This window comes from Phlebotomus papatasi, chromosome 2 (genome assembly GCF_024763615.1).
Source record: "Phlebotomus papatasi isolate M1 chromosome 2, Ppap_2.1, whole genome shotgun sequence".
NCBI classification, from domain to species: domain Eukaryota; kingdom Metazoa; phylum Arthropoda; class Insecta; order Diptera; family Psychodidae; genus Phlebotomus; species Phlebotomus papatasi.
The window spans coordinates 63,672,447-63,694,869 of NC_077223.1; the positions used below are offsets into that span (position 1 = coordinate 63,672,447).

General features: G+C 34.5%; 3 protein-coding genes across 3 annotated transcripts; 2 read left to right on the forward strand and 1 right to left on the reverse strand.

Moving 5' to 3' along the window:
• The first annotated feature begins 1,182 nt into the window (after positions 1–1,182).
• Positions 1,183–1,862, forward strand: LOC129802349 (NADH dehydrogenase [ubiquinone] 1 beta subcomplex subunit 11, mitochondrial). Its single transcript, XM_055848088.1, has one exon. The coding sequence runs from the start codon at positions 1,268–1,270 to the stop codon at positions 1,718–1,720; it is 453 nt and encodes a 150-aa protein (XP_055704063.1). The 5' UTR covers positions 1,183–1,267; the 3' UTR covers positions 1,721–1,862.
• Positions 1,863–4,723: 2,861 nt separating this feature from the next.
• Positions 4,724–9,025, reverse strand: LOC129802350 (Golgi reassembly-stacking protein 2). The gene is made up of 3 exons (XM_055848089.1): positions 8,841–9,025; positions 8,471–8,755; positions 4,724–5,820 (listed from the first exon to the last, which is right to left on the reverse strand). Exons 1-3 carry the CDS (start codon positions 8,901–8,903, stop codon positions 4,876–4,878), a joined length of 1,293 nt encoding a protein of 430 aa, XP_055704064.1. The 5' UTR covers positions 8,904–9,025; the 3' UTR covers positions 4,724–4,875.
• A 5,490-nt stretch (positions 9,026–14,515) lies between these two features.
• On the forward strand, positions 14,516–21,808 carry LOC129802351 (uncharacterized). The gene is made up of 2 exons (XM_055848090.1): positions 14,516–15,876; positions 21,098–21,808. The coding sequence occupies exons 1-2, from the start codon at positions 14,772–14,774 to the stop codon at positions 21,736–21,738; spliced, it is 1,746 nt and encodes a 581-aa protein (XP_055704065.1). The 5' UTR covers positions 14,516–14,771; the 3' UTR covers positions 21,739–21,808.
• The last annotated feature ends 615 nt before the right edge of the window (positions 21,809–22,423 follow it).

A 22,423-nucleotide genomic window follows, 5' to 3' on the forward strand; every position in this document is an offset into this window, starting at 1 on the left:
TAGGCCACAAATTTTTGATTTAAAATTTTCGACTACCAAATTTTTGATGACCAAATTTTTTAGTCCCTATATTTTAATTACCAAAATAAAACATGCAGAAGAAAATATTTCCCATATTTTGAAAACTGGGGGCCAATTCTGAAGTTTATTTGCTATGTAGTAAGAGACTACATAGCTTCGTTGAAATGTCTCTGTGTGTGTGAGCCACAGGATGCCGAGCTTTTGCCACTTCACATTTTACTACCTACGAATACAGGCACTAAAACACTTTGGAAAAAAGATGATACCGATGATACCTATTGAAATGTATTTTACAGATTCTAATCGAATTAATAGGTTTTTCCGCGATTAAACTGCACAAAACTGTCTTTTGCGGAGTTGTTGTTTTAACACTCTTCGAACACGTATATAAATCACCAAAAACTTGGCAAATTAGAGTAGTAAAATTAAAATTTAAAATTTCAATTTAGTCAAATAAAATTTTAAATTGTTAATCAATCGACTATTATATCATTTTTATCGAAAACCCTCCTCCTCACACCCCACAAGAATATTTTGTATTTACCTTCGATAAGAATTTTATAAACATAATGATGGAAGTTGCTATGAAGTCTCATTCGACAGATTAAAAAAAAAGAAAAAAATGGAATTTTGGAGAAAAAAACTAATGTATCCGGATATTGTAAAAGCTGTTCAAAAATTTAATTTTTTAATTTTTGTAATATTTGCATTTATTGTAATGCCCAACGCACAATAACTTTTGTTTAAAAAAAACATGTTTTTGATATTTCAATGAGAGTGAGTGAGATCTAGATCTAGTCAGCTCGTTGATGCCCAACGCACAATAACTTTTGTTTTGTAAACATGTTTTTGACATTTCGATGAGAGTGAATGAAACAAAGATCTAGTCATCTCCTTCTCTCTCATAGGAAATTTTGAAAACATTTTAAAAAAAAAAGTTATTGTGCGCTGGTCATGACTCTCACAGAAATTTTAAAAACAGGTTTACTAACAAACCTAACAAAAGTTATTGAGCGCTGGTCATAATATGCTGGTTTTTTTTGTTCATTTTCATCAATTTTCAGTGTATTAACGGCAATTTTGAAATTGCTCAGTTGAGTTATAATTTTTGCAAAATGAGGGTAAAAAGTACAGGGTGATTAGATTTTGCTCATGATTAGAACTGTCAAATTTTTTGTGAAAATTTCAGTGTAGTGTGTTTTTCTGAAGTTTTCTGTTCAAAGAAAAGTGCGTGAAAAGAGTGAAAATGTCCGCTCTTGTGCGTTTAAATGCACTGCGACTAGTCCGGAACACGATACAGAATGCCTCGCGCAACTCCCGGATGTTGTCAACGTCACCGAAGAACCAGGAAACTGGTCCCATCTCACCCACCACCCCCATCGACACCACAAAGACAGATGAGGAGCTGAAGAAGAACTGGCAGAGCTATGGATTTGAGGCTCATGACAAGTACCAGGACAGGAGCCACATGCGTGCCACTTTCTTCTTCAGTGTGACCCTTTGTATCGTCTGGGGTAGTTTTCTGTTTGCCTACATGCCCGACTACAGACTGCGTGACTGGGCCCAACGGGAAGCTTTCCTGGAGATCCGACGCCGGGAATCACTGGGTCTGCCTCATGTCAACAAGGACTACGTGGATCCAGCCACTGTGGTACTGCCCTCAGATGAAGAACTAGGTGACACGGAGATCATCATCTAAGAGCCAAGAGGCCGAGTGGGTTTTCTAGTTGAGATTATTACATAATTTCATACTGTTTTCCTCTTGTACATAATCTTTGAGTCTCTGTGGCTGAAGAGTCCCAGTCGGATGGCTAAATAAATTACTAGTGATTTCACCGACAGCATCATCTTTCAAATTCTCACAAACCAAACCCCATTGATGTTTAATTTTGGTTGGAAAATCTTATGCCGCTCACAGATTCGAGATTAAGCTGAGTTACGGTAGGAAGAGGTTTAAAAAAATCATGTTTCAAAGTTTTAAAAATCTTTTTATGTTTCTTTTTTTTTAATCTAAATTGAATGGAATGTTTTCGTAATTTTTTCGAAAAATAATTACAGCAATTACAGAAAATAATTCATTTTAATTTCTGATAAATTCATTATGAAAATCATTGAACAGGTAACAGATTTAAGTTCTCGGAACCTTTTATTAATTATTAAAAAGTTTTTAAGAATAATTTTACAGCGAAATTTATCATATTTAATTTGTATGCAGCATATGCTTCATGCGATATAGAGAAGTGTGAGCGATTTTAGCGACCCTAGCAGCCCTATTTTATTCGTCAAGAAATTTCATGTTCTTTGATCAGGCTTAAACTTTGACAAAGTCTGTTTTCTCTATATTTTATTCAAAATATTAAAAAAATCTACAATATTGAATCTCAAGCATATAAAAAATTTAGCAATTGAACAATAATACTTCTGAAATTTTCATTAAAAAAATAAAAATTCAGCCGCTGGAACCTGCTCTTTTTGAAAAAAAAAACTTTGTGTTAGATGAGCTTTAGTGAAGTAAAAAAAAGACAAAATATTTCTGGATAGCAGATGGGAAAAACTTGCACATCAAAGACCGATTTATAGAAAAATTAGAAAAGGTTTTTTTTGGGAGATTTTATATAAACAAAGTGTTCTAAATTTGCAGAACGCTGGAACTCATCAAACTCACAAAAAGAATTCTCCATGAATCAATAGATTGGGGCGTCAAAGCCTTTGTAAATTCCACAAAATGCGCTCAATTATAAAGAATCACGATAAAATACGAGGAACTACAGAGAATTTGAGCAAATTAGCTTCATAATTAAACGTGAGAATTGTCAACAAAATTTTTTCGCCCGATTGAAAAAGAGCCGATTGAGCGAGAGTCTACTGTAAATGAAACCGCAAGGGTCAGTTTTGAGATACCAAATAATTTTGAAGGGATTGGACGGTAAATTCGTCAAAAGATCTCGTTCTCGTTAGGAGATGTTTTCAAGCGGTGTGGGGGGGTCCTCTAAAATCGGAAATCAATATCCTTTGCCGCTTAAACTCTAGAACGGTGTGAAGTTGAAAAAAGCTGATTATACATATTACTATGAAAATGATTGAACAGACTTCTGTTCGCTTGGTACGTAAGTTCAAGAAGTTTTGTGTTTATGCACAGAGAGCGACAATCAGAACAAGTCATTCACAATTCAACCCAAATAGAGACAGGAAAAAATTCCTGGTGGAGGCAGGAATTTTTTCCTGTCTCTATTATTTACTTATTTATTGAATAAAATACACTCGAAATCCCCTTACATAGATAAATAGATAGATAGGCTACGTAGTTTTCAGCGTCCACCGCCGTCTTAGCGTTGGTGACCAACCTCCAGAGCAAAACGGTGGAAAAGCTCTTTCTCAGGTTGTATATGGCAGTCATGTACGAAACATGTTCATGTTTACATTTTTTACATACAAAGCAATCCAAAATTGATTTGACATTACTGTTAACTCTTTCGTCTCTTTTAGGACTCTGAGTACCCAAAGCAGCATATGAATATTCAGTGAAAAACAGTGTTTTTTAATTATTCAGAACTGAGAAAAATTCAATTCTTTTGGATGATTACAAACTATAAGGATGTCCAAATATGAGGTATTTTTTGTAGGACCTCAATTAATTCCTGAGCTTAGATATTTTTGATTAACTCTTTCCGGACCGCAGCATATGCCGCAAGCCAATTTCACAATTTTTAATCAAAAATATCTAAGCTCAGGAATTAATTGAGGTCCTACAAAAAATATCTTACATTTGGACATCCTTATAGTTTGTAATCATCCACAAGAATAGGATTTTTATCAGTTCTGAATAATTAAAAAACATTGTTTTTCACAGAACATTCATATGCTTCTTTGTTGGGTACTACAGTCCCAAAAGAGACGAAAGAGTTAACTCTGAGTACCCAAAGCAGCATATGAATATTCTGTGAAAAACAGTGTTTTTATAATTATTCAGAACTGAGAAAAATTCAATTCTTTTGGATGATTACAAACTATAAGGATGTCTAAATGTAAGATATTTTTTGTAGGACCTCAATTAATTCCTGAGCATAGATATTTTTGATTTAAAAATTGTGAAATTGGCTTGCAGCATATGCTGCGGTCCGGAAAGAGTTAAAAGATGAAACAGTTAATGTCCAGATTAGTTTATGGTAGCTGAGATTCTTCAGATCACCGAGTGTGCTTGCTATTCAGAACATTACACAAATGTATTGTGTTGTAAGCTAAATTTTGAGGGTAAAAGATCGCACCGAATTCAATTACTTATTCATTTTTGTTATTTGAGATTCATCGGATTCATATTAGTATATTGCTAACAAAAAAAAAAATGAGACAGATTGTTTGCCTTAAAGCACGCCTTCACTGAGAAAAAAGAGGGTGCGATTAACATTTTTTCCTCAGAAATTTATATAACACTTTTTAGGTGTAAAAATATATCAACATTTTTTAATGTTAATTTTACACCTTATTAAAGGTCAAATTAACATGAAAAAGGGTACCTTTAACCCCTAATACACCTAAAAAGGGTAATATTTACACCGATTTTGGATCAATACTGCAGGGTAAAATTAACATTTTCGGAATGTTATTTTAACTTTTACGGATTTTTCTGTGATTTAACTTACCTTCTAATTTTCTTCGTTGATTCACTGAAAACTGTTTTTTTTTAAATTAACAAATAAGTAAATTAAAGATGGAGCTTTGTATTTTATTTTTGCCTAATGTTAATACATCGTTAGTGTTGCACATTGAATACAATTCAAAATTGCGTTGTTGCTTTCACCAGCAGTGTCACGGGCGGTTCCTTGAACCATTCCGTTTTGTTCATTGTCAGCCAGCTCAGTTTTGCGGCGGCGTGAGTGGCGTCGCGGCAGCTGAGAAAGACGTGAGCAGTGCCTGCGGCGGAATCGTGGCACTCACGGTGATCGGAGGCATTCCTGGCAGCGCAATGGGTGTCGTGAGTGCCTGACCGCCAACTTGGGGGTACGTTGAGACTGTTTGAAGGGGAGGCGGTGGCTGAGCCTCCATAAGGGGGTATGAATGTGGCGTGGGAGGAGTGTAGGCGGTGTGGCTGAAGGCCGGGATGTGAGGGATAGGCGCTGGTGCGGGTATCTGCTGTGGAGAGAACATGGGTACTGGTGGGGGCACCGTACTAGAGACACTGGCAAATGGATCCGCCGTAGTGCTAACCCCACTAAAGAGTTGATTCGTATTTATGACGCCTGGTATCGCACTGGTGGCCACAGTTGGGGCAAAAGTATTCCCAAATAAACTCACCGGTGCCGCTAAACTAACACCCGTAACACCCGTCGTAGTAGCAGCCGTCTCGCCATTTTGGGGCCCACTCACATTGGGGAATGTATTTGTGAGTGGCGGCACGAAGGGAATTGTCGGTTCCGTGCTACTCGGTGCAAATGATGCAGCAATCAATGGTGGTGTGTCCGTTGTCACGACACTCGCCACAGTCTCCGCCTTAATTGGCATTCTGAACAACGGTTTCTTCTCTTCCGGAAGCATTCTCACCGGGATTCTATGTAAATATCCATAACCAATTCCACAACCCAGACTACCCTCACCACCCCATTTCGTATTGGGCTTTATGGTGACCTCTCGACAGGCATCATCTTCAGTGTTGTACACATACATCTTCAGTGGGCGCCCTTCGTGAGACTCAATCAGCGTGAATAGGTCCTCACTCTCGTGCAGAACAGAATCAGCACCAATTATGTAGTCAGAGAATGATCTCAAACCAGCCTCCTCGGCAGGAGACGATGGATGAACTTCCTGTGAAAAAATTGTTGGTTCCAAGAGTTTTTATCGTAATTTGTAAAGTGTTTGACTTCCCAATTAGCATAATTTTGGTGAGCATTAACTTTAGAATTTCATTCATGGAATTTTTTTTAGTGAAATTTAGAATGATTGATAAGTTATCCTAACAAAAATGGTCTTTTCTAAATTGGAATTTCTCGAATAGAAATCGGAGTTTTACACTGATTTTTATTGATTATAAAAAAAACTTGATTTTATCAGAATGTCCATATTTTCCTTTGGGTACCCAGAGTCCCAAAAGATGCGAAAGAGTTAAACCTCCATAGTTTTAAAGGATTTAATGGGTTTAAAAGGAATATAAAATATTGATGTTTTACAAGGAAAAATGTAAAATATTTTCAGTACACGGGATATCTGTTTTGACCAATTTATTTTTAAATGCATCATTAAAGTATTTCTAGAATAATTTAAATCCACTATAATTAACCTTTTATTGAATACTATTGAGGATTTTTGAAGAATTTCATATGAAATGTTTAATTGGGGTAAAAAGTATCACAAATACATGGAAAAATTGGCCAGAATCTACAAAAATAACATTACTCGGTACAGTTTGCATTTTCTACTTTTTCCAAATCTGCCAAAAATACCTTTTGTAATATGATTTGTTAAGCAAATTTTTCATTAACTGGATATTTCTTATTAAAAAGAATATACAAAGTAAAAAGGGTCCGTCTTGAGTGACATCGAAAGCGAAACCAAAAGGAAGTTCGCAAATCCACATTCAGTGATGCAAAAAAAATCATACGTGTAGAAGATATCTTTGGAATAAGTCACACAAATGTCGTAATCTATGCAAAATATTTTCAACGAAATTTTTCAATGCCAATCATTACATAGGTGGGGTTTTCTGACGGATGATATTGGATTCAAATCTTCCGGTGTTCGTCAGGGGCTGCTTTTTCCTCAATTAAAACTCGAAATTTTGCTCCAAAGCTTTCAACCCTTGGTATGAGTCTTCCTCAGTGGGTCAATTTTGAATTTTTAAATAATTGGGAAACGTCTAACGTCTGCTTATCAACCATCACCACTAGAACTTTTACGAACTTCTTGAGATTTTTGTATATTATTTTCTTTAATTTATATTCTCTGTTGGCTCACTCTCTATCGCTTTTTCTATACTGAAAAAGCGATATAGCGGTATCAATCTCTTCTTTTATACGCTAAATGTTTAAAAGAAATTCTAGTTAGGGCAAGTGTGCCAAATTCCGGCCAGCTTACAATTTCGGCCACCTTTTTTGTTCCTCGAATTTCCATGAACTTTTAGATTTTACGTATTCTAGAGATTATACAATGCAAAAGAATAACAAAAAATGTAGCTTCGACAAACGAGATGACGGGATAAAGATATTGGAATAATTCCCGAAGGGTAAGGAACTATGAGAATGAAGATGGCCGAAATAGGGCACCAAAGCTATGTCTATATTTGTATTCATTTTAAAATGTATTAAGAATTATTTTAGAATAAACAAAGACGGTAAACTCTTTACAAGGTTTCAAGAAACACTCTTTAAGAAGAAAGAATAAAGAAAATCAATTTGAATTTAAAATATTACATTTCAAACTTTAGACTTTGACACTTGCATGCAACTATGCCGAAATTTGGCACACTTACCCTAATAATTGCGTTAGAATTTTGAATAATTAAGTATTTACCGGGGTTCTTATAGAAAAAGTGAAAAAAAAAGAAATAATTATGACATCTTTTTCTTATCTTATCATCGTGGGTGGACTTCAATATTACAACATGGAGAGTAGTTTATACTTAAGATATTTACTAATGTTAAAAACATTCCGTAAAATCATCCCCTAATCTTCAAATTTTGCCCAAACATGCGAATGTTTTTGGGCCAGAGGGAGTAGTATTTATGGGTTAATTAAATAAAATATTTTACTATCGTGTTGAATTTATCAATTATCTAGTACAAACATAAAATAATATCCCATTCTAATTGATTTTTTTTTCTAATTGATAGAGTCAACAGGCTTGAAAATAATTAGTTGACTCTCTCGAGGTCCCACTGTGTTATTCTTTAGGATTGGATCATTCTTTTAAAATTCGACTTGAAGCGTGCTATGATCAGGCAAAGCATTTGGCTTCTTTTTAAAATCGCAGATGTTAAAATCTTGTGAATATTGAATCGATCAGAAGAAGTTGAATGGCCTGCAGTATTACAATAGCTGTGACTGAGAAAGAATTGCTGCAGTCAATGGACATATGCAGTATGCAGCATATGCTTCGTGTTCACAAAAGGATTTTTGTCTAAAAAAAAAATCTTTACTAATTTAAACGTTTTAAAAATCAAATTTTAATGCTACTGCTGATATTCCGTGTAATTTTTAAAAAATTGTCCAAAAAAAAATAGATTTTAGCTTAAAGAAGGATATATACTTCAAGGCAGTGCAGATTTATCAAATGAATCCAGAGTTTTTAGGGGCTTTACTAAGTCAATTTCTGTGGCAAGTTCTGGGAACTCTTGCAATATAAATTGTGAGCATTAAATCACCAATTCCACGTTCAAAAACATAAATCACGGCCCATAAAAAATCTCAATGAAAAGGCCCTTCCACTTCCACGTTAGAACTGAAGAAAAAGAAGACTTACGAGAATATGCCAGACGTTCTCGTTGACTCCCTCGAAGGAGCAGAATCTGATGCTAACTCCCAGAAGTCCCGTTCCGCCCCACTTAGCGCTCGGTGTTATGCTCACTTCCCGGACCGTTTGGGATTTGCTGCTGTACACAATCATCTTGATCTCCTTTTCAACGTTGATTTTTAGCAATTCCTTCAGTGTGTCATTATCCTGGTCCAGTCTGGTGTTGCCAATGGCCACAATGAAGTCAAAGAAGGCCTCTAGGCCAGCTCTTTCGCCGGGGGAGTTGCTCTGGACCTAAAATGAGAGCCCCAATGTTAGTGTTTTGCTTTCACAGGCATCTGTCAGACACGTCATTCTTCCGGTCAAAAATGCCTTTTACCCGCAAAACATGATATCCTTCAGTTCCTCCACCCGGCACATTAACACTATGTGATACTCCCATTGTAATTGTGCTTCTAGCACTTCAATATTTCACGGATTTCACAGAGAAATTGAGAAATTTACGTGGCACGTCCACTTTTACTCTGGAAGTTTATTGTGATTTCCAGTGGCGAACTTTTTGACAGATACACTGGAAAAAACAAGGGTTGTTTCACGGCGAATTATTTAAATTTAAATTTATGTATTTTTTAATTTTTATCTTTTTTGAAAAGGTTTGTATTACATTCTGAGGAAGGTGGCGCTGCCGTAAGGACGTGATTTCTGAAGCTCTCAAATTTATCGCAAATTTTATAAGTAAAATCCGCAAATTTTTGAGGAAAAATACTCAAAAGTTCCTTCTGGATCTGTGAGAAGTAAGTAGAGGAGAAGATGATTGAAGGAGGAGGGAAAGAACCTCCGGATAGGCCACGGGAAGACCCGCCGCCGCCTACAACACTGACGCCGACAACGCCATTGCAGCCGATGACGCTACCAGCGCCGGCGGAGAATTACCAGTACAGCGAAGCCACTAGATACCTGGCTTTCAAAGTGATTATTGCGAAGCCAAATGGCACTGCCAGTTCTTTCGAGATCAATAATGTGATCAAAAAAAGTCATACAAGGAATGAAATTATTCTCCAACAATTTGGAAAAAGAATAATTGCATACTGCGGAAGTGCAAAAATTGCAAATAACCTCACCTCAAACCAGTGCCTTAAGGATGCCGGCTACAACGCGTACATCCCACTTTACTATGTTGCGACTGCAGCAATAGTATGGGATGTAGATACAAATATCCCAGATGATTGGCTCCTGAATAACATTGAAGCTCCTGGAGGGCGCAAAGTGTTGCGCGTCTTCAGAATGAAGAGAAAGATTACCACTAATGCTGGTACTCCCGAGTGGGTTCCCGCCAGAAGAATCAAGATTTTCATCGAAGGCTTTGGAGCACCACAAAGAGTTTTCTTCGACTGCATCTCTTGCCAATGCAATTTGTACGTGAAAAAATATGTTCAATGTGGCAATTGCTACAAATTCAACCATACTGCCTCCAGGTGTGTGAATGAAAAGATTTGTAAGGGATGTGGACGACCATCCCATGACGACTTCTGTGAAAATCTCAAGTGTGCAGGATGCGGAGGAAACCATCCAACTTCTTCACCAAATTGTACAGCGAAAATTCGCCAGCGAAATATCAATCAAGCCATGGCAGAGGAAATGCTGTCTTGGGATGAAGCAAATCGAAAGTTCCCAGTGGTTCAACGCAACACCAATACATATGTAAGCGTTCTCAGCACAAATCCTTATGCTGCTCTGTCAATGGAGGAAGAAGACTTCCCACCTTTGCCAGAACCCAAGGAAACGCCTCAACAGAGGAGCCAGCCAGCAAATCAACCAAGTCAAACTCCAACGAAGAGGAAGAACAACTCTCGCGCAGTGACTCAACCAAAAAAGACATTGAAATCAGTGAAGCGGGCCCGAGCTGAAGAAGCTGCAGATGCTGAAATGCAGGAAATTGAGGAATGTGATTCACATCCTCAAAATCCTGCCCCCCTGGAACAGAGAGAGGATCTCCACCGCAAACTACAAGATGCTCGAACTCGTCAACAAGAGAAACAAGAAAGCAGTCAACGAAGCGAGAGGACATTCAGCACCAATCATCAACAACAAGAACAGTTCTTTGTACAGAACCTTCAATCTGTGAGTGAAATCACTCACACCACCCAACCTCCTGCGGGAGGTCCTTCTGGCTCCACCGCCACCCATGGTGGGCCATATTGACACCGGCAGGTGGAATCTATCAACTCAACTATTGTAAGTAGAAATCAACTAAACCAAGATTTTTCAATTTTGCAATGGAATATAAATGGCTATTATAGCCATTTCAGTGATCTTAGAATTATAATAAATAGAATCGATCCAATAATTGTTTGTTTACAAGAATCTCTTTTAAATGATAAACGATCACCTCAATTTAAAGGATACAACATTGAATTTAAAAATTACACAGACAATTTAATAGCTAGTGGAGGTGTTTTAATAATGATTAAAGAAGGATTCACTTATAAATTACTTGATTTTAACACTGAATTACAAGTAGTTGGCATTGAAATTGAATATCCTTATAAAGTCAATATTGTTTCAATTTATTTGCCACCCAGTTCAATGAATAATAATGAAATCAGAAAATTAAAAGATGATTTAATAAATTTAATTAGACAGATCCCAAAACCTTTCATATTAATGGGAGACTTTAATGCTAAAAATCCAATTTGGGGAGGAAACAAATTAGATAAAAGAGGAGAAATGATTGAAAATATTATAGATATTTTTGATCTAATTTGTCTAAATGATGGTTGTAATACACATTTTTCTTTAGCTTATAATTCCTTCAGTTCAATTGATTTGTCTTTAGCCTCTCCTCAGTTGGGTGGTAAAGTTGAGTTTTCATGTTTAGGGGAAAATGGATCTGACCATTTTGTAATTTGCAATAAGCTGTTAGGTACAAAAATGAATATTTTTAAAAGGAGTAAATTTAATTTAAATAGAGCTGATTGGAACAAATTTCAAAGAAATATGTCGCAAATAAATTTATCAGAAACATCACCAGTTAATAAATTACTAGAATTCCAAAAGTCAATCATAGAAAGTGCAAATAATTCGATTCCGCGTTCAAGTAACTTAATAAATAAACCGTCTTTACCATGGTTTAATGATGAACTAAAAAGCCTTATTAGAAAACGAAACAGACTGTGCAATAAAGTACAAAAAGATGAACGAAAAGGTAAAAACTGTGATAGCACTAAAATGCAATACAAGGCTGTGAAAGCTCTAGTACAATGTAAGTTAAGAAAAGCTCCACATGAAAGTTTCAAAAAATTCGTATCTGAAATAAATGTATATACAACACCAACTGAAGTGTGGAACATGATTGGAAAAATAATGAATAGGCATAAGTCAAATTCCATCAAATATTTAATAGTGGATGAAAATGTGATTGATGATCCCCATGAAATCGCTCAAACAATCGCTAAACAATTTTACAATAACTCGTCAGATAAAAATTTTACAAATATCTTTTTAGAACAAAAATTAGAAAAAGAGCGACAAACAATTGAATTCTTAAATGACAATACGGATATATATAATCAAAAATTTGAATTCCATGAATTAGAATATGCACTTACTAAATGTGGAAATACTTCTCCTGGAGAAGACGAAATAAGTTATGATATGATTAAGAATTTAAGTTTATCAGATCAATACAAATTATTAGAAATTATAAATGAAATTTACGTTAGTAATAGTTTTCCGGATGAATGGAGAATGGCCATTATAATTCCAATTTTAAAACCGGGAAAGAAAGCTAGCGATCCGCTAAGCTATCGTCCAATTTCATTAACATCTTGTGTTAGTAAACTAATGGAAAAAATGGTTAATAGGCGACTTAGTTTTTACTTAGAAGAAAATAACATTATTTATCCATATCAAGCTGGTTTTAGAAAAAATATGTCCACTATTGATCATATTGTAAGACTTTCAAATGATATACACGAAGCCTTTGCAAAAGGTGAACATTTGATAGCTATATTCATGGATCTTCAAAAAGCTTATGACATGACATGGAGATACGAAATTTTAAAACAAATTAAAGAGATAGGAATTAAAGGTCATTTAGCTTTTTATATTCAAAATTTTTTAAAAGATAGGTATTTTAAAGTTGCAGTGGGAGATAAAGTCTCAGACACTTTTGTTCTTGAAAATGGAGTCCCACAGGGAGCCGTAATTTCAGTAAATCTCTTTCTAATTTATATGAATTCTTTAATTAATTATCTTCCTAACGAAAATATTAAAACTTTAATTTTTGCTGATGACATTACAATTTATACAAGTGGGACTAATTTAGAAAATATTCAAAATGACCTCCAACTAACTTTAAATCAGTTAGAGGATTGGTCAAATAATGTTGGAGCAACTTTCTCGCCCAGCAAAACTGAAGCTGTCCATTTCCAAAGAAAAAGGAAGCTGATAGAAAACCCAGGACTATCAATCTATAATCAGTCAATTGAATATAAGAATTCGCATAGGTTCCTTGGAGTTATTTTTGATAATAAATTAAACTGGAAGTCCCATGTTGATTACGTTAAGATTAAATGTAGTAGAAATCTCAATATTATCAAGTGTGTCTCAAATCAAAGGTGGGGAGGTGGAAGAAAGATCTTATTAACTTTGTACAAATCTTTAATTTTATCTCAATTAGATTATGGTGCAGTAGTAATAAATTCTGGATCTAAAAGTATATTACAAAAACTTGATTCCATTCATAATAGTGGAATTAGAATGTCAATAGGCGCCTTTAGAACAAGTCCGATTAGTAGTATTCTCTGTGAATCAGGAATATATTCTCTTCATCACAGGAGAATGCTATTAATATTACAATATGGCATCAGAATTATGGGACTCTATGATCATATAAACCATTCTCTTTTCGTTAATTCCAATAATATATTAGCTCAAAATGGAGTAGTTTTTCAATTTAAAAAATTATGTCAAGAATTTGCAATTCCTATTGAAAATATTTTTAAAAGTAAAAGACTACAATGGAATTCTCAATGGCCATCTTCCATCCATACTGAAACTAATTTATCAAATTATTACCAAAAAGACGATAAAAAGTACAAAGATGAACTAGAAAAAATATTTTTAAAATATAAAGATTATGAAATAATTTTTACTGATGGTTCTAAAACTGAAAACTACACTGGATTTGGAATTATATATAATGACAGTGTATCGCAGACTCGACGTATACCTCAAGAATGCTCTATTTTTTCCGCGGAAGCATATGCAATCAAAACAGTTCTAGACGAATTTATATCAAATGAAAGTTTCCAGAATAATATCGCAATTTTTACAGACTCTTTAAGTGTTGTACAATCCGTTTCTAATCAGAAAAACCACAAGTCTCCTATTATTATTGATATAAACCTTTTAGCTAGAAAAGCTAATTTTGAAATTTCATTGATATGGATCCCTGGACACTCAGGGATTGAGGGAAACGAATTAGCTGATCAAGCAGCGAAGGGAGCTTGTGAGCAGGCTGTTGATGATATCTTTTCAATTCCGCCCAATGACTTAAGGGCTTATGCGAAAAAACAAATCCTAAATAAATGGAATGAGGAATGGATATCGTCAGCAGCTGACCCCCATACGGGATCAGTAAATAAATTATGGAGAATCAAACAAGATATTTCTCCCTGGTCAAGTTCTATCAGAGAAATTAGAAAAGAAGAAACATTACTCACTAGAATTAGGATTGGCCATTCGAGAGCCACTCATGGTTATCTAATGGAGAGAGGACACTTACCTCCAGTCTGCGATGTCTGCCAGGTCTCACTTACAATGAATCATTTAATCTTTAATTGTGCAAAATATGATAGAGAAAGAACGTTAAATTTAATCAATCCAAATCCTAAAATTGCCTTATCAAATGATGAAAATGAAGTTAAAAAATTAGTTAAGTTTATAAATTCTACAAATTTAAATCAAATACTGTAACGAATTTTTTGTATTATACGATTATACGGGAAACCATCCAATGGATGACGTCCCGTTTAATAAAGAGAAGAAGAAGAAGAAGGTTTGTATTAGGAAGAGTTAAAGTGCTGAAGGTAATAAATTTAGAAATAGCGGGGTGAATAAAATTTAACAAATTGCCTCCTGTTTCATCGATATCATCGTGTTTTTGGCGCGTGGCGAATTGCGTAAAAAAGTGACACAGACGGCTTTTGAAAATTTTGAGGTTGTTAGTTTTGTTTTGAGATCGTGCTTTCCGGCAAAATATTCATAAAGTCTTCTTTGAATCATTCCAAAATCTTTGAGAGAATTAATGACGAGTGCTAAAAGACGCAAAATTGAGGAAAACCTCGAAAATGAGGAAGATACGAGTGATTCTTGGTCAGATGAGCGATTCATTGAGACAATTCAAACAGTCTTGGGGCGCTTCTACTATCGCTCACCTGAACGTCTGCAGATCAAATACAAGCCCCCATGTTACAGTGATTTGGAGAGATGCTCCAGAATTCACTGGAAGAACCAGGACATTCCTGTTGCGACCTATTCAGCTGAGTCTGATTGTCGGATGCAGAAACGTGATAGGAAATTCTCAGCATTCTACCAGAATATCAATAATATCTGTCTTCTGGGCACTTTTCCGGGTCCGGAAATCCTTCAGTTAATACTGCAGATGATTCTCGATGTTGGGGAGCAGAAGAGAAACTCAGATGAAGAACCTCCAGGATACTCAATTCACATGGGAATACAGCAATTTGAAATGATACTCATCAACTTCCCGCCTTGTATTCTGCAGCTGGAACCCTCGTACTCTGGCCTCCTGATCAGAAATTGCAATCTGGAGGACATAGATGGGTTCACTGATGGGGAGAATGGGATTATTTACTGTATGGTGAGTACCCTGGAGGATGTTCTGAGGGGAGCAGATGAAGATCCAAAGATTGATGATGTTAAGCCCATTAAAATGACGGATACTGAAGATGAGTTGAGACTTCTGAATGAAACTGGGGGAAAGGGCTTTGGAACACTGAGAAAATCTGCCAAAATCGAGAGAATTTTTGTAGTTCTGCATCTGCTCATAAAACTAATGGAATTTGATTTGGCCATGTGGATGCTTAGGCATCCTAAGAAAGCCTCAGAATCCATGCTGAAGCCCACAAAACAGCCCATAATTGGTAAAGTTCTCTGGCCAGGAGGGGATTTTGCCATAACTCTGTTCATAAAGAAATGCTTCAGTGTCTTTGTTGAGTGCATCATTCAGGATCTTCCGGAAGATCAATTGTTCATCTTCCAGAGACTAATTGGCCTAATTTCAAATGCCGTTAATCTCTGTGAGATGCAAACCACATCTGAAGTACAGTATCCATGCATTAGGCAGAAATCTACGAATTTTGCGGAAACATTCATGCAAATAATCACAGGTAAGTCACTTTCTCTCCTCCCTTTTGGCTTTGCAAAACAGAAAAAAAATCAATTTAACCTACTAAAAAACACCCTCGAGTACATTAATTTTATTTACTCACACGGGCTTCATTTGCATTTTCATGTGTATCCATGTTAAACAAGCGATTTGCAATAAATTGCTATGTCATTTAATAATAATTATATTTTTTTTTCACCGTGGAAAGCCGGAAAGAAAATGCATTATTTTATTGTGAAATAATAGTCGAGGTGAATTATTGAAATAATCAAGACTACAATCAAATTATTGATATGATCGATAAGTTTGCACTATTGCAGTTGGATTTAACAAAAAAAAAGCAGGAAATTAATTGCAAATTGGTTCTATTGGATGCTCAATTAATTTATTTTATTTCATAAATGCTATTTGCATTGCAATGCAATTTTATATTGAACGAAAATAGAGTCACTGGAGTCACTCATTAAAGAATAATTTACAGATCTGTTCAAAGAATTATAACGCACCATTTAGTGCTAGAAATTACTTAAAATAGCGAATATTAAATATTTAAGCCTTTGAAGCAAGTTTCTTGCATTTGAAAATATTTATAGAAAATTTTCAAGCTTCTGAAGATAGGGGAGACTGGGGCAAAAAGTCACAAAACGGATATTTTATTTTTTTTACAAGCTACTCGAGCGCTTCAAAAATTTCTAATTAGCGCAGTTTTATAGGAAATTTACCGCTCTACAACTTTGTGAAAGTAATTTTCCTGTATTTTCTAAGAAAATGTATTTATCGAGCCAATTTCTAAAAGGTAATTTTGTGACTATTCTCAAAAATGCTGGGGCAAATAGTACCAGACATTGGGTATTATCATATTTTGATTCGCTTCATTACGGGCTTCTGTAAATTTGAAAAAATACCTAGAGAACATATTTTCATAGAAAATTTATTCATCTATACCTTTGTAAAACACCGTTTTCTCTATCTGAACCATAAAAACGCTTTTCAAGCTATTTTAGAAAAAAAACACACACAAAAGACTGCAAATCGTTTGACCAATGCAAACAACAAGTGGCGAGACATGATAATGACGTTTCTTTTCGCCGTGAGACATCAGAAATTGCTTCGCTTTTTTGTTACTTTTTGCTCTATCTATACCTTTTGTTACTTTTTACCCGAATTGGCCATTTTTAATAAAATGATTTCTGTAGAAAAGAACTTTTGTGAAATTCTAAAATAGATAGCGGACTCATATTCAAAAAATCTAAATTATTTAGGAAATATTCACCAGTGCATCAATTTTGGAAAATAAGTAGGTCAAAATTGATATCTGTTGTAAGGAAAACATTTGAAAAATAGGGCTAAAAATTTCGATATTTTTTTATTTTCTTAATTCCTTGTTCGAATTCTAAGAAATTTAAGACATTGAAGAAGGTCTATGGACGCTATCTATAGAAAAAATTTGATCCGCTATCTTTTTTACCTTGGAAGATATTGAATTTTAAATTTTTCGATTTGTGACTTTTTGCCCCAGTCTCCCCTAATATACGAAATTTACTGCTCGAACTCAAAGGAAGAGCAGTCTGTACAATCCGTATTTTCTTATAATCGATAATTATAATATATCGAACTGGAACGCAACTGATCAGAGATATCATTTACCGATCATTAGTGATCCCCCATTTAAATGAACAGCGGCTCCAGAAGTTTTTCTAATTTTTTTCCTTTCAAGAGCCCTTTTAAATCGAAAACGTCTAGTTTTTTTTAAATTTTTTATGATATGTTTCAGAGTTAAACAAAAAGGCGAATATATTACATCCAAGATATGTACCTACGATCGAATTTCTATATCGATCAATATCGAATTTTCGAAGGACAAAATTAAACCATTTTAAAGGTCTTATTTCTCAACCGATTTGCTTAAATTTAGACTTTTTTGAAAGGTCTGAAAATTTACAACCGTGTCGGACTTAATCGGTAATAAATCCATTATGTTCCCATAAACAACATTGATTTACTAGCCAAAGACAAACTAGATTTGTTGCTAATTCTGCAAGGATTTCCATTGTGTAAACCTGTTAGAATTTTGAAATTTATCGAAGCAAAAAGTTTCATAATTAATCCTATTCCAAATTTTTGATTAATTGTTTTTAAATTTTAACAAAATTTCACGAAAATTTAATTTTAGTTTAACCCTTTGAGGACGAATGGGACACCGGTGTCCTAAAAATAAAAACTAATTTTTCGGGCTAGGGTAAAATGGGATAATTTGGAATAATGTATAATTTGGAACTTTGAGATTTCCTAATAGTTTTAGATGGAAAAAAGAAAAAAATGACGAAAAAATACTCTCGAATGTCAAGTCTTCTATATTTTCGTGTTTCTCTTGTTGTCTTTGAGTAACTGAAACAGTGAGAAAATTTCAAAATTCCAAAATAGACATGATTCCGAATTACCCCATCTTACCCTGTTTAGAGGACGAAATAATTTTCAGTAGTTAAAAAAATCGTTTTTGATTTTGGGAAACCGGTGTCCCACTCGTCCTTAAAGGGTTAATGTACGAAAATCAATTAGAATTTTCCAATATCAACGATATTTTGTGCAAGGGGTATTCTGTGCAAGGGGGATCCTTTATGGTATCTTCACACTAGAAGCAATTTTCGTCAAAAATTGCCTTTTTTAAAAAGTTCTGACGTTTCTGCCTACAATGATAGGGGATATTTTCTTTAAAAAGGCATTTTTTAAAGAAATTTCTCATAGTGTGTAGAGGCCATTAAAAGACGAATAGGACACCGGTGTCCTAAAAATATAAACTAATTTTTCTGACTATTTAGAGGGGAAAATGACTTTCTATAGTTAAAAAAGATGTTTTTGTTTTTGGGACACCGGTGTCCCACTCGTCCTTAAAGGACTAAGGACGAGAGGGTCAAAAATTGGGGGGCAGAAAATCCTTTTCTGACTTTTTAGAGCAAAACATAACATTAAATGGCGCAAGAATTTTTTTGTGGGACACCGGTGTCCTTATCATCCTTGAGGTATTTATCTTTTAGCCAAGACACTTTATATAAAGGCTGTTAAAAGGCAGATATTCGGTCCTGATTTTTTTGTTCGAAAAGTTTCGTATAGTGAGCATAACCTATATAATATCACTCTAAGGAGTTGTTAAATTAATTATTCAGTGATTAGAAGGGGGATGGGGATTATAATGTAGTGAGTCTTGTTTCTTTGATCTTCCCCAAAACAAAGCATAAACAGATACATTTTGATTCTCAAGATAGGAGAAAGCACGCTACCTTCGGACGACTTACCGTGCTATCATACTAGGATTTTTTCAATTTGTAAATTCAATTTAATTTTCAGATGAATTGTTCCTATGCGTTATTTTGCACTAAATACCAATTGAATTGATAGATCTCCACTTATTTATTAATAAAAACTAATACTTGGCCCAGAAAAACCTGTTTAAGTGGTTGCTCAAATAAATTTGAATTCAGCAAATTAAACTGTTAAAATTGCTCATTAATTGCAATTTTACTGCAGTTAAACAAGTAGTCTTTCGAAGAAAATTGTTCTTATTAAATTTATTTACTCGTAATTAATATTATTTGTGGCGAAAATAAAAGATAAGTACAGTATTTTAGTGATAAACTTGCATGAAGTGAAGTTTAAGTATCGGGAGTAATTCATTAAGTTCCTCCAAAACCATTCGAAGGAAATTGTTATGTTAAGAAATTTCAGTTGGGAGTTGGGACGACTTCATACAGATTTTCAATAAGACTGTATGAGAGTTGCTGCATGAACTCTTTGCCTACAAATCTTTTTTTTCTGGCTTTTGGGATCCTTCTGAATAATAGATAAGTGACTTATAAGATATTTAAAGTACTATCACACATTTTCTGGAGTCATTCACAATCAAAAATCTCGCGGCACTATTTAAAATTGAGCAAATTTCTTGCAAAATGTGTCTTGACTGAGAATTTTTAAGTAAATTCTAGAAATTTTAATGCTCAATTGGCTCAATTGAATTTAAAATTAAAACGTGAAAAATCCTAGTGTGATAGCACCGTTAGCTTCGAACATTTCAACCTTTTCTCTATGTTTATAATACAGTAGACTCTCACTCAATCGGCTCTTTTTCAATCAGGCGTCAAATTTTGTTGACAGTTTTCACGCTTAATTATGAAGCTAATTTGCTCAAATTCGCTGCAGTTCTTCCTATTTTATCGTGATTCTTTATAATTGAGCACTTTTTGTGGAATTTACAAAGGCTTTGACGCTAAATTCTATCGCTAAACTGGATGACATTTTGCCCCATATTCACGATTGAGAGAGAGTCTACTGTAGATTTGACCCATGGATCTTTCCGGGAAAAATTGAAACATCGTATTAACTATTAAATTATAATATTATAATGTATTTTACTCTGGAGGTTGGCTACCAACGCTAAGACGGCGGTGGCCACTATCACACAAACAATGAGGTCTTTGTACACCTATATCTCTGTCTAAATTTTTGCTTTCAAGAGCTCTAGCTCAAAAGCTATACCTGAAAATAAATGAAATGAAATAAATGAAATATTTTGTTATATTTTCGAAAAGTTGTAGAATTTTGGAAGAATATGAGATAAATATTTAAGAGCCCATTGGAAATAAGGAATCAAGGAATCAACTTCTTATTTAAAAGTTTAAATCAAAATAGTCAATAAAATATTTTACTTTAGTCACAGAATTACGAAAAATTGATCGTAACAATTACGATAATTCTTATACATTAAGTATAAAAATTTAGGATGTTTTATAACGTCATAATTTATAGGAATATTTTACCAATTTTATGCATTCAAAATTTCTAAATTCTTTTTTAATATCTGATACCAAATTTAATTTTTACTAACAATTTATTTTCCAAAAAAAACAAACTGCTCAATCGGCTGAAAATTTAAGGAAATTAAATCAAACTCACGAAATTTTGAATAGTCATTTACAATTTATTTATTTTACGCTTGGTTCAATATTGACTTTTTGCTTTTACACACTCAAACAACAAAAAAATTAATACTTTTACTGATTATAGAATAAATAATTAAATTTCGAGTTTAAATTGATTTTTTAAAAAAATTTTTGTGTGATTATTTCTGACACTATACTGTCAATTTTATTAATATTCCTTTGAATTGCTTTAGAAATATTTTATGGATTTCTTTGCACTTTGTTTTTTGCATTTTCTTTTGGATGTAGAGTACAAGGATTCAAGTCCTGGCTTAACAGTAAAAGTCATCCAACATGTCTCGAGTTCTATCACAAAAATGCTGATGATTGACAATTTCTTCAGCACAATTAATCCACCTCAGAGTGGCAGTGTATCCATCACGAAAATTCTCAAGATATTCAAGGGGAAGGAGTGGATTGTTCAGAGTAAAATATCACAAATGGAACATGTGAATCTCTTTGTGGACATTATGAAGTGCTGGCTGGATGTCTATCGTCTTCATGATGTTTTTGAAGCTTTTTCGCGGGGGGAGGTGGAAAAGGCTTCAGGTGATAGCAGGGGGAGGGAGAGAGTGTCAATTGATGAGAGAGTGGCGGAAATTGAGAAGAAAGATGGAAGAAAACTTCGAGTTGATTATCAAGCTATTAATCGCAATTTAAGCAAAATTGTGAAGAAATTCAAAGCTGACATCCCGATAAAGTACAGCGAATTGAATTTGGACTACAATGTGATTGGGATTGCCAATATCTATCAGCTCTATTTGGATGAGATGAAGAGTGTCCTGAAGCTGCATCAGTTGTTGGTGAACAGGCACAAGAAATACCCATCACTTTTTTCTGCTTGGATTGCGTTAATTGAAAAGCACTTTGGCTTTGCACTTGCCAAATAGGGAGACCTCAAGCTGTCTTCTGTCTTTTCGTTTTGTACTTTTTTTTAATAAAAGATTCTTGAGAAGGTCACCAGAATATTTTAATTTATTGCTCGTCTACTTGAATCATCTTCTTCTGTGAATAATAACGCTCACACATCGTTTGTTTTTTTTTATAATACATTCCACCGCAAATTTCATTAACCAATGATGCAATCGATCATTGATTAGTTTCCCCCCACCCCCTCTGTAGTCCCTGGACATCAATATTACAAACCTCATCCATTGAACAGGGCTTTGTTCAGGTGCTATTGTGTCTGTTGCAGAAATGCGGAATATTATAAATCATATGGGAATGACTGAGATTTGTCCATCAAACATTGCAGTTTTATTTTCTTAAATATCTCCATGAAGAATATTGAGGTATTTCTGACAAGTCAATTTCAATGCAGGAACGTGAGAGGAATAGAGACCGAATTCCAAGGTAAAGCTATATGCATGGGGCGCTTCTTCCACTTGAGAATAGCAATATTATGTGAAATCTCAAATTTTTCCTGATGCATGGATATATGAAATGAAATGTATTGAGGGTTGAAGAATATTAAATTCAATAACTGAAATGCAATTTTAGATATTTTTGAGTATTTTATACATTTTATACATAAATAGGATAAAGAGGGATGAAAGCGATGAGAAGATTAAAGTG

Bases quoted from the DNA above. Each gene is read 5' to 3' on its own strand.
- LOC129802349 (XM_055848088.1), top strand. From the start codon at position 1,268: ATGTCCGCTCTTGTGCGTTTAAATGCACTGCGACTAGTCCGGAACACG.
- LOC129802350 (XM_055848089.1), bottom strand. From the start codon at position 8,903: ATGGGAGTATCACATAGTGTTAATGTGCCGGGTGGAGGAACTGAAGGA. The intron at 8,756-8,840 runs GTAAAAGGCATT...CTCTCATTTTAG, and splicing joins AAGGATATCATGTTTTGCGG to GTCCAGAGCAACTCCCCCGG. The intron at 5,821-8,470 runs GTAAGTCTTCTT...ATTTTTTCACAG, and splicing joins AGAACGTCTGGCATATTCTC to GAAGTTCATCCATCGTCTCC.
- LOC129802351 (XM_055848090.1), top strand. From the start codon at position 14,772: ATGACGAGTGCTAAAAGACGCAAAATTGAGGAAAACCTCGAAAATGAG. The intron at 15,877-21,097 runs GTAAGTCACTTT...TTTTGGATGTAG, and splicing joins ATTCATGCAAATAATCACAG to AGTACAAGGATTCAAGTCCT.